General features: G+C 53.9%; 1 protein-coding gene across 7 annotated transcripts in view; it reads left to right on the top strand.

The window, feature by feature from the left end:
• SYNJ1 (synaptojanin 1) overlaps positions 1-11,139 on the top strand; it is a 66,405-nt gene extending 55,266 nt beyond the window's left edge. For 2 of the 7 annotated variants that reach the window (XM_029082354.1, XM_029082353.1), the window contains exons 28-32: positions 942-980; positions 1,083-1,153; positions 1,832-1,940; positions 2,731-2,951; positions 8,275-11,139. In XM_029082354.1, coding sequence (XP_028938187.1) covers positions 942-980; positions 1,083-1,153; positions 1,832-1,940; positions 2,731-2,951; positions 8,275-9,126 — 1,292 coding nt within the window. In that variant the 3' untranslated portion in view covers positions 9,127-11,139. Of the gene's footprint in view, positions 1-941; positions 981-1,082; positions 1,154-1,831; positions 1,941-2,730; positions 2,952-5,293; positions 5,318-7,572; positions 7,738-8,274 lie in introns of all 7 variants that reach the window. The other 5 variants (XM_029082356.1, XM_029082355.1, XR_003765723.1 and 2 more) reach the window with 4 other exon arrangements.
• The last annotated feature ends 541 nt before the right edge of the window (positions 11,140-11,680 follow it).

Below are 11,680 nucleotides of genomic sequence, written 5' to 3'. Positions count from 1 at the left end.
GAGGTCGGCAGCGAGATGGGCGCGATGGAGGTACGGTGAATAAGTTGGCATTAGAGGAACGAAGTGTGTGGGCTGGGTTGAGGTAGGAGAGCAGCGGGGTGAGGTGGGAGGGAATGGACTGCTTTAAAGCCGACGGTGAGGAGTTCCTGTTTGAAGTGGAGGTGGATGGGCAACCACTGGAAGTTGTTGAGGAGCGAGGAGACGTGGACCGAGCGTTTCTGTAGACAAGCCATCCGGGCAGCAGAGTGCAGTATGGATTGAAATGGGGAGAGACAGGAGGCGGGGAGGTCAGCAAGGAGACTGATGCAGAAATTAAGGCAGGCTAGGATCAATGCTTGGATGAACACGGTAGCAGTTCGGATGGAGAGGAAAGGGTGGATTTTAGCCATGTTGTGAAGGTTGAGCTGACAAGATTTGGTGACAGATTGAATACGTGGGTTGAATGAGAGAAGACTCGAGGTTAACACCAACGTTTCAGGCTTGCGAGACGGGAAGGCGCGGCGAAGGGAAGAAGAGACTTGAGCAAAGTGACTGTCCCAAGTTCCCACCGCAGACAAGTGGTGGAGCCAGGGTTAGAATCCAGGTCTTTCTGACTCCTGGACCCGTGCGCTATCCACTAGGCCACACTGCGCTCCGGGGATGCTTACCCTGAACTATCGGCCGAAAAGCTTGCTTGGCAACCTCGTGCTCCTCGTAGGGTTGCCAGGCTCGATGCCGGCTTGGTTCGTGGGCACCGGGATAGCCGTAGGGCTGGATGGTCAGAAGTGAGTAGTTTTAACAATCCGAGTCTTTCCTTGGGGATGATAGTCACCGGTTCCTCTCCTCTGGTAGTGATGAGAAGTTCAGCAAATGGTTGTTAGGCAAAAATGCCGTGGTTCCCGGTTTCAAAGACCCTCCTTATTTGTGACTGATTTTTTTTCTTTGTTTTTCCTGCCGCAAAGCCCCCAAAAGCCCTGGGACTTCAAGGAAAGAGAATTTAGGTAACGGTGTTTCACTTCAGATGCTCGACGCGGACCTGTCCGTGACTCACACCCTCGGCTGAATTTTCCAAATGAATCAGGGACGTGATGTTTTTGTTCCAGGTCGAAATCAGCCTTCACCCACAGGAGGATACCCTAGCGCAGGAGCCACCGGCTACGGTGCAGCACGGCCGGTAGGTTGCGTCTCTCTGAATGGAAGCCCCCTGAGATCGTGGTCTTATTTTTCACCTTGGGCGGGTTTCCGGGAAAGTTTCCTCTTTGGTGTTTGGCCGGTAGGGCCCTCAAATGCTATGGAAACGTAAAGAGTGTAAGTTAGGGCCACTCTTCGGTGACATAGAGGAACTGCGCAGAAGGGCGACCCGCGAGGGGACGAAACCGAGGATAGGAGCATAAATTTCAGCCTGAAGGCCAGAGGTTAGATGTTAGGAAGGGCTTTCTGAAAGCGTGGGCCATTGCTTTAGAAGGGTGGCTGAGGAAGAGCCTGGAATCCTCCCCTGGACCTTGAGAAAGAAAAGCCTTGGTCTTTCTTCTCGAGGTTAGCTGAGGGCCTGTCTGAGAGCAAGCAGGGAGCGGCCCGGGCCCTCCCCTAGGTCTGAGACGTCAAGGTGTCCCCTTTCCCCGGGGTGGTCGGCCCCGACTGCCGACGGCCCACAATCCCTGGAAAACTCAACTCAACTGGTCAGTCGTCGTCCCACCCCCCCGCCGCATTTCCCCCAGCGAGAGCTGTCATCCCGTGCCCCCAAGTGTCCCTAGGGAGAAGCAGAGCAGGACTTAAGGAGCCACAGTCTTCCTCAAAATAGGATCCTTTGGGTAGCCAACCGCCATCCCGGATTTTGCTCTGCTGATTTCAGATCATTCCACCTCGGGCCGGAGTTATTAGCGCGCCCCAAAGCCAAGCCCGGGTCTCCGCCGGAAGGTTGACTCCTGAAAACCAAAGCAAATCGTCAGAACCGCTGAGAGGTAAGCCCGTCACCGGAGATGTCTCGTTTCCTTCGTCTTAATGATTGTGGCGTTTACTGAGCTCCGAGCGGGTCCAGACCCAGTGATAAATGTGGGAGTGGATTCAAGGCAATCAGATCGTACACAGATTCTGTCCCACACAGGCCTCCCGGTCTGAACGCCTCCCTCCACAACCCTGCAGTGCCTATCCAGATTGTCTCTGTGTCCTTCTGTCTGAGGTTGTGTGTGTGTGTGTGTGTGTCACATGTGTGCATCCTTTTTCCCCGCATGGATGCCCGTAGGGGGTGAGTGTGGGGGAAGAGGAATGGGGGTACGTTGCCAGAATGCGAGGTGAGTTGGGAGGTATATAGAGGAGTGTTTAGGTTGGAAGGTTTGGGGAAGCTGAGAGGAAGGTGTCGATAATGAAACGATTGTCACGGACTCTTCGAGGGAACACTCTCCAAAAGAAGGGAACCGGGAAGACAGGCACGCCGCCGGGGGAGGGAAGGAGATGGACAGAGGTGGGGCAAGGTGTGGGGAGGGAGACGGGCACCCCACCCCTGGGCCGGGAGAGAAGTCCACCCTCGGCCTGGCCGGGCTCCACGGGAGAGAGCGATGGGTACCGTGCTGGCTCCTACATCCTCAAGAGTTGCCTCAGAAAGAGAAAAATGCAACGGTCTTGTGTATTTTCAGCCGTCGATGATGTCGAGGGGTCGGCCGGGGGTGTCACCCAACAGCTCTGCGGGTTATCCGAAGGTTGGTTTTCTGGGGGTCGATCCCTTTACCGATGAGCTTCTGACTTGATTTCCAGGGTCATTTTCCCTTCCCGAACCACTGAAGCCCCAGGCCGCGCCTGCCGTCCAATCCACCGCTCCTCCGGCGGCCCAGAAGATGCAGGAGCCCATGGTCCCGACGGCCGCGTGTCCGCACCAGTCCGGCCCCGCCGCCAACCTGGACGCGCCCCCTCTGCCGCCGCCCCGCAGCCGATCCTCCCACAGCCTGCCGGCCGAGCCCACCGCCCCTCACCAGCAGGTAGGCAATCCGAGAAACACGCGCCAGACTGCCCCGCTGCCCCGCGGGAGCCGGGGTCGTGCGGCGGCCGGGGCACATCCAGCCACGTCAGCCCAGAGCCGGTCGGGGCCCTGCGTGGGCCAGGTCGGGCCCAAGGGTCCGAGCGCGCGGGGTGTTTGGTCGATTTTAGGTCATCGGGGGCCTTGACTCCACCCTCACTGGGGCTCGGGAGGCCTCACGGCTGCAGGTTTCCAACCCACACATGGTTTCGGATCCCCCGTCAGGAAAGTTAGAGAAAGTCAGTTATCTCAAAACTGCAGTGGAAAGCATTCAATCAACCTGTCGGTCATGGGGATTTACAGAGCACTTAGAGAGTACTAACCACTGAACTAAACATTTGGAGAAGCACAGTGCCCCTTCCCCACCTGAAAAGGCTGGGCTGAGAAGGTGCTAGTAGAGGGGGCTGTAAATGAGTGAGGTGGAATGCTTGGGGAGGAAAGAAAGCGTCACTACGAGAAGTCTCAGTTGTTTTTCAGTCCCCAGAACGTAAGGGTAACGAGATAGTGCCATCGGCTAAGTGGAAACCTCCAAGGAATTTCCCCAATTCCACTCCCATCCGGCCTTCCCTAGCTCACCTTCGATTCCCCATCTCTGCCTTTTCCAGTGCCTTTGCTGGTTATTTTCTTGTGGGACTGGAGAACTCATCATCTTGCGCTGAAACTTAAAGGGATGTTTGCCACCTTTCATGAGGACAGACAGAATTCATCTTATTTTTGAGAACCCCACGGACAGAGGCCTGTTGTCCCGTTAGGGTTCCAAAATCTATTACTGGCCCGGAAATCCACTGGGATGGATTCCATTTGCTCTTGACTATCGATCGCTCAGAGTCATTTTTCCAACCCACAGTTTTTAGCCTCCCTAGTCTGAAGTTAAGTCATCTGATCTACTTAAGAGCTCTGTTTGACAACGGGACTGTGACTTTGGGGTGGAGCCGGGCACAGAGAACGAGGCTGATGTTCTTTTGGAAGCTTGAAGGGTTTTGGGTTAACTTCTGCCAGGTGTTAAATTCAGTTCCCAAAGAAATTAAGCCATCTGCTGAATCGTAGTTTCCCTCTTGAGTAAACTAGAAAATTTGTCCCAGCCTTCATTTACATGAGACCTTTTTAAAGGGTATCCGAAGCAACGGCAAATTTATAAACGAGTCTTTATGACTTTGAGCTTCAGGTGGGAAAAGAAAAACCTTTGTGTGTATGAAAGGTCTTCTGCGTTAAATCCATCCGTAGCCCTACTATAATATAGTTTAATGGTCCTTTGGCTAGATCCAAAGGAGTTACTGAGTACCTATCGTGTGCAGAGCACTGTACTGAGGGCTTGGGAGAGTGCGATACAGCAGAGTTGTTAAACACGTTCCCTGCCCGTAACAAGTTTACGGTCTAGAAGAGGATGGTCTAGAGAAGCAGCGTGGCTCAGTGGAAAGAGCCCGGGCTTTGGAGTCAGAGTTCATGGGTTCGAATCCCGGCTCGGCCACTTGTCAGCTGTGTGACTTTGGGCAAGTCACTTAACTTTTCTGTGCCTCAGTGACCTCATCTGTAAAATGGGGATTAAGACTGTGAGCCCCACGTGGGACAACCTGATTCCCCTGTGTCTGCCCCAGCGCTTAGAACAGTGCTCGGCACATAGTAAGCGCTTAACAAATACCAACATTATTAGGATGAGGCTCAGAGCACTGAGGTGGAAGAGGGCTTTAAGAAGACGGAGGAGCGGGCCACCCGACGTGCCGGTTTTTCTCCCATTTATGACTCGGGGGAACAGATGTATTATCGTGGGGAGCACAAGGGGAGCCCGGTGTCCCAGCTGGCCATCCTGGCCACGTGTGGGAGACCGTCCCGTAGAAGGAATGGGCCCTGGCTCGGAACCCAGCTCCCGGACAGAGGCAGGAGCGCCGCGCGGACCTGTTGGTTCGTGAGGGTGTGTAGGGAGGGGTTGCCAGGCCATTGATCTTACCTGTCAGGTTTCCAGAAACCCAAAGGCACAGGGTAAACTGTCCACTGGCGGCGGACTGACCAGATCGGCCACCCGGATCAGGCGCCGACGTAATTTAGTCAAACGCGTTCCGGTCCGAGTCACCGAGTCCTCCTGTCACAGGCCAACTAGGCAAAGGGAGACGGACGCGTAGACGTCGGGCTCTTCCCTCGGACCCGGCCCGCGTTCTAATTGCCACGTTTCATCGGCCGTTCGGTTTAATGTGTCTTCTGACCCTGCGAGTGTCTTTAAAGATGGAAGAACGGTTGGCCGGGGTTGTCGGGCGGCCTCGGGTTTCCCTCCTAACTCTGTCCTTTGATGCCTGTCTCCTTTCTCCCAAGCAGGAGCAACCATCAGGGTAACAGGTACCTTATTATTTACCAATCTTCTATGTGCTCTTCATCTGTCTTGGCCGACAAGATGTATGAACCTCTTCTGTTTCATACATCTGGAGTTTCACCCATTTTAAAATTCATCTGTCCACATTCATAGAACCCGCTGTCGTAACATAAGGTCTGCTTTTTCTGAGCCTTCGGAATGACCTGCTACAGGAATGCAGTATTAGTGGCATTATAAAATGTTCTTTTCACACCCTCCATCTTTTATGAACAATTACCTGCCAAGATTTAGCTCTTTGTAAAGGAAAATGATCTGGCTTGGAGCAAGAATATTTTGCCTTATCAGTTTTTTATTTCCATTTTGAGGTTTCTCTGAAGCAGCTATTTTTTTTTCCTCAGCAGCTATTAATGACAGCATCTGGGTTTGAGAGGAACCTAACTTTCTAAAAGAATAAGACAGTAGCTGCATTATTTTTTTAACAAAGGCAAAACAAAACCATCTTGATCTCTTTTCTTCACAGTCGTGAAAATGGAACTGTTTTGATATGATCCCCTTTCACACTTGCTCCTGTCAGGTTGCTAGCAAAAAATTCTGAGGTGGAGAACGATGTTGTGGTTTTTATTGTGCTTTGTCAGTTAATTGCTTAGTAAGCCTGCCTATGTCAATCTGCATTTGACATTCATTTTGGAAGGAGTTCACCCCTCTTATTAAGGGCGACTCAAATACTTCTAAAATGAGTTCTTACCAGAGCACTTTTTGAGTACTGTTGTAAGGGATAGTCAGCCAAAACCGGGCTGGTTGGTGTCTGGGAGGGCCGGGTCCCAGGGTGGGGGGTGTATATGTGTATATCTGGGTGGTTTGCTGCTGAGTTTACGTGGTCGATCATTGGGTCTGACTTTCTGCCCCCACCCAGACGTGGTGAAGCTGTGGGTTAGCACAGCACCCGAGTAACCGGTAAAACCTATCAGGTTTGCACGGCTTGTTATCTCCCAGTGCATCACAGTGGAGATGGGCCCGGGACATTAGTATTGCAGGGTTTCCCACCAAATCCCACGTCTGCCAAATATATCGAGTTTGGAATTTTCCCTGCGAGACTGCAGGCCCTGACAGATTTTCCCACCGGCCCTAAGTGACCCTTTGCAGCAGTGGCATTTCAGTCCCCGGGGAGGTCTGGCAGGGGAATTGTGCCAGCATCCGTTCCGGAACAAACGGGGTACATTCAGCCTCTTCACCGAGGAATTGAGAGTGCTCCTCAGATGTGCAGCTGTGAAACCAAGTGGGGCCAGAGAAGGTGGCTGGCCGTCGGTGAGGACGGCTGAGAATTCAGAACAACCCGGGCAAAGGGGGAAAACATCCTTACATAAACAGGATGGAGCTCAGGAGGGATGAGAGCAAGGTGGGCAGAAGAGGGATGACAGACAGACAATGCCCATGTGCACACACGTGGACAGACAAACCCACGCGCACACATAATCATAATAGAGCAGTTGAAAGCCTCCCTGGGGTCCCGGGGTGTCTCAGAGAGTGTGGCTTTAGCACCCTGTGGTCCGACCCTTAATGAGAACCCCAAGTTGAGTGTGGGGCACAGAGTTTAAAAGAGGGTCTTGAGAAAGGGTGCCCAGGAAGGACGGGGAGGGGGATGATTAAAGGGATGAAGTCAAGAAGGATCGTGGTTGGACGTCAGGAGGTTCTTCTGGACCCCGCAGGTGATGGAAGCCCGGGACGGCCCAGACAGCTGTCCCCCGTCGGTCATCTTCCTTGAGGTGAGGCCCGGCGAGTGAGGGCTCGCTTGGCCTCATCCCAGCTGGCCTTTTCCCGCTTTTGGGTCTTCCCATCAGTCGGCAGAGAGCACCGGGATGGGTGACCAGAGGGGCCTAGGTCCCGCTCACTTGCGTAAATTCCCGGAGCCGCGGCCCTGCCCCGGCCAAGCCTGGTGGGCGCTCCACGAAAATGCCGTGAGAATAGATTAGCTCCTAGCCACGGGGCCCCAGATGTCATCATTTGGAGATCTCTAGGGAAGAAATGACTCTAAAGCAAGAGTCTTGCATGTGGACGGCTTTGACTTGTCATTTCCGGGGTTTCTGTCCGTAGCAGTAGAGCGACCCTCACGGCCGAGGTTGAGGATCGGTCGGCCGCTCTTGGCCCGTCAGCTCCGTCCGACCGCGCTAGAAACGCAACCCCGGAATTCCACGTGGAATTCCGAGCCGAGCATCTCGGCCTGGTGGATCGGGGCGATGAGTTCCGGGCTGCCTCACGTTCCGTTTCTTTTCTTTTAAAATAGGAAGTTCAAAGAGTTTCCGCCCAAGAGTTTCAAAAGTGTTGCTTTTGTACTGTGTTTAAAAGATGAGGACGTTTCTGAAGGAAAACTTGTGACCTTCCCTGCCGGTTTAGGTCTAAAACTGTGAAAACTTGCTCTTAAAGTCAAAACAACTCTTGTAAAATCCAGGTGATTATCCGGTTGACAGACAGAGGAGGGTAAGAAATGCTCTGATGTGGGCTTTTACGTGCAGGTCTACTAATGACACTAATTCTCATGCCATCGTAATCCTTGGATTTTTCACGGTGACGTCTCTAGAGACTTTTTTGGAAAGAACAATGAAACCACAACATCAGCCACTGGGCCCACCTCATGGGGGTGGGGGGCGGTGGACGGGTATGTCTGCCAGCACTCTTCCCCTGCTCATCCAGGAGAAGGGAATGCCCCTTTGGGTTTCCTCATCTCTTTCTCCCGAAGTGTGAAACCTGCCTCTGTCGAGCCAGAGGTTGTCGGGACGTCTTCCTCTGCTCTCAGGAGGAGGCCTCGCGGAAAAAGAATCGGACGGTACGTCGGCCTACGGCCTCTTCCCGATAAGCGCCGCTAAGCACAGCGAGGCTTTTCAAAGTCCGAGTTCTCACATTTCCGTTGCCTCAGAGGTGGGAGGAGGTAGGGGGTTTTGGAGAGAAACTGTGAAACGCACTGATCCGCCGCCCTCTTTCGTTCCAGGTTAAAGCCAATGGCTCCTGTGGCCTTCCTTTCGAACCCCAATTAAACCACGTCCTCTGTGAAGATCTGTCTCTTAAGCCGCTTTCTGTATCGAAGTGTCACGTGTCCCCTCGACCGACCCCGGTTCCCTCCCTGAGCCCAAAAGAGCTGTCGTGGCTGCCGCCCGTGGCCCCTCGGGCCGTCAGCCCTCCGAGGACCTTGAGTCGCACTCCGTCGATGCCGCCCGTGCCGGCCCGGAGCCAGCGCCGGGACGACGCCCGCAGTTCCCCGAACCCTCCCGGCCCCGGCTCCGGCGGCCCCGAGCCCTTCACCCACCGGCCCGTCGGTCCCGGAAACCCATTTAAAACCGAATGGCGAGCCCCTGAACTCACTCGGTGGTCGGCGAGAGAAGGCTCGGTGGTGGCCTACGATGGTTTCCCCTCCCTAGAAGCCCCGAATCACATTCCGGGCCAGCCCGCACTTTCTGTCCGTACGTCGGAGGACGGTTTTGGTCCAGCGGGGACAGGTTTAAAACCCAAAGGCTGGGTGACGTTTGAGGAAGAGGACGATGGCGGAGCGGAGGCCAAGGCCCCCGGCTGGACCCCCGAGGACCCCGGGGCCGGTTCCCAGAAATCAGCTTGCTGGCCAGGCTCGCTGGGCGCTCAGCCCGACTCCTTCCCGGGCTCGGGCCGGCCCCGGGCCGGGGGCCAGAACCAAAGCCCGGCCGTGGCCCTCTGCGTCTGGCCGGCGAGGAGGCCGCCTGCCCCTCCGCCAGGCCGGTCCGTGCCCTCCTCCGGTGCCACCCTCGGAGACCCCTCTTTCGGCTCGCTGGCCCCCGGGGTGTCCCCACCCTCACATTACACAGATAGATAACGTTGCCTGTCGGGGGTGGTGGTGGGAGGGAGAGCACAAAAGAATCGGGCATTAAGGTCGTCGTGTGCAATAATTCACTGTCAAATGCACTGATAGGTATCCATCAAATACCACTATGTAATGTGTAAAAGTTTCGAATCTGTATATATCGGGAGCCCACGAAGATCATTCTCTTTCTCAGATGGAATTATAGTATCTTCCAGCGATGGGGTCGGCTTTAGCTCTTTAATCCCAAGTCACACAAGCGCTTGACGAAACTTCTCTTAGGAAAGAATTGGTATTCAGAAACCAGCCTTCGTGGCTCTCGTCGCCCTTTCCGGAATGTCACCGAGTCCAAATATTTCCTGCCGGCATAACCCACGGTCTCTTCACACCAGAATATCAAAAAGTCCAAATATTCCCATCGGACGACACCCGCGGCGGCCTCTCCGGACCTGCTGGGACCTGGGATTTCTAAGACTTCGCCAAAGAGCTGCCCCTTTAGCTGCTTCAAAACACTGACTCTTGACAGGTATTGCTTTCAGGAAATGCTGTGGGGGAGAAATTGTTTTCCAGTCTGTGAAGTTGGTTTACACTGTGCTCCAGTGATAGCTCAGAGGAAAGCCGGACCTTAGGAAGACCAACTAAATCTAGTGGCTACCATTTTCACGGCCGCGGAGGGGCAGGGTGGGGAGTAAAGGTCATGGGAATGCTCGCTCGAACCTTCACCTCGGTGGTTTGTTTTCAGGGCCCATTTCCCTTTTCCTTAGCATTTCTTCCCCCACCCGAGAGTGAGCACAATCCCCGGCTCCCGTTTTCCCACCCACATTCCAACGCCGGCCCACGAGCGGGTCCCGGATCGCTCCCGGGAACGGCATTCCGGTCCCGGAGTGGTAAGAAGTCCCGAGTCGCCTCTGCGTCTGTTCTTGGGCGCCTCACTGCCGGGTACGCGACCGATCCCGCCTCCCTTCGTTGCCGGAGATGCACGGAATTTAGACAGAATGGGCTTTTGCGGGTCGGCAGGTAGACCGCACCAAAATTCCTCTCGCAACCTCTGTTTCGCTCGGGCAAAGCGCAGTGGCTCCTCATCACGCGGAACCTCCCTCTTCGACGCCATTGTTTTTGGAGCGAGTGGTCCAGGTCCATCTGGAGCGGCCACCACATATTCCCTCGTGGAGGTCTGCTGGGGGAGAGCTACACCTTTGGTGGAGCAGGGTCGTACCCGACTCGCCCGGTCCTACTGCATACGTCGCGTTGCATCAGCTTGTCACTCAGAGCAAACGTGGTGGTGGGGGGGAAGGGGTCGCCTTTTCTAAATTCTCCTATCAGAATTCGATATCTGTAGAGATGATCCATTCTGACCGAGTTGGTCAGCACCTGCTGTTGGATAGAAATGTGACTCTGGTGAATTTTTATATTGTGCTTAGATTCGTGTTGGATTCATTAACGGTCGTACCTGTACACTTTAAACAGCAGCATCACTAAGCGGCGTGTTTCGATATGTGGATAAGTCTGTCCAAGCTGTGTGGCCGTTAACATCTGTGTACTTAGCATCTTTGGCGTATGCTCAATCTGAAAGCAATTTGTTTTGAAAACTCTACTAGTGCAAATTGCCATTTTGTGAGCAGTGTGTCCCATTGATAGTCGTTAACTACTATACTGATCTCTAGACAGCAGCACCTCAACGTGAAGGAATGAACCGACCGGGAATGACCCTACCTGGAAAACCGCGGTGCGTAAGAGGCGAAAGGTGTGCTGTCACAAAGCTAACCACTATACCGTGTCTTGCCGAAATAACTAGCCGTCCTTTTAGCAAACAGCACCGAGATGAAAACCGCTAAACGCGTTTTCCCGAGTTCCGCATTCTGTAGTGAATTGCTGTTCATCTGTAGCAGTTTTGTGGCTTGTGGCCTACTATTTATAACTATATATTTTTCCGAGTTACAGTGTTATAGCCCCGTGGTAAAACCCCATTCTGTACATATCCTGTGCGATGTGGCATTGTATTACTGGAATAAATATACCTGTCTTTGATGTTGACTCTCTTGCTTCACGCAGGGAAACTTTAAGATGGAGAAGCGGAATGGCCTGAGCCCGGGCCATGGAGTCACAAGGAGCTGGGTTCTAATCCGGGCTCTGACACTGGTCTGCTCTGTGACCTGGGGCAAGTCACTTGACTTCTCTGAGCCTCAGCCACCTCATCTGTCAAGTGGGGATTGGGTTGTGTGTGTGTGAGTCCCACGTGGGACACGGACCGCGTCCAACCCGATTGGCTTGTATCCACCCCAGCGCTTAGTGGGAAGCAGCGTGGCGTCTTGGATAGCTCTCAGGCCTGGGAGTCGGAGGGTCATGGGTTCTAATCCCCGCTCCGCCACTTGTCAGCAGTGTGACCTTGGGCGAGTCGCTTCACTTCTCTGGGCCTCAATTACCTCATCTCTAAAACGGGGACTGAGACCGTGTCCAATCCAATTTGCTTGTGTCCACCCCAGCGCGTAGTACAGGGCTTGGCACATAGTAAGCGCTTAACAAATACCATCATTATTAACAAATCCCAGAACAATTAAGGCACATGAAC

The sequence above is a fragment of the Ornithorhynchus anatinus genome, chromosome 17, assembly GCF_004115215.2.
Source record: "Ornithorhynchus anatinus isolate Pmale09 chromosome 17, mOrnAna1.pri.v4, whole genome shotgun sequence".
NCBI lineage: Eukaryota > Metazoa > Chordata > Mammalia > Monotremata > Ornithorhynchidae > Ornithorhynchus > Ornithorhynchus anatinus.
This window is presented reverse-complemented; position numbering and strand designations above follow the sequence as displayed.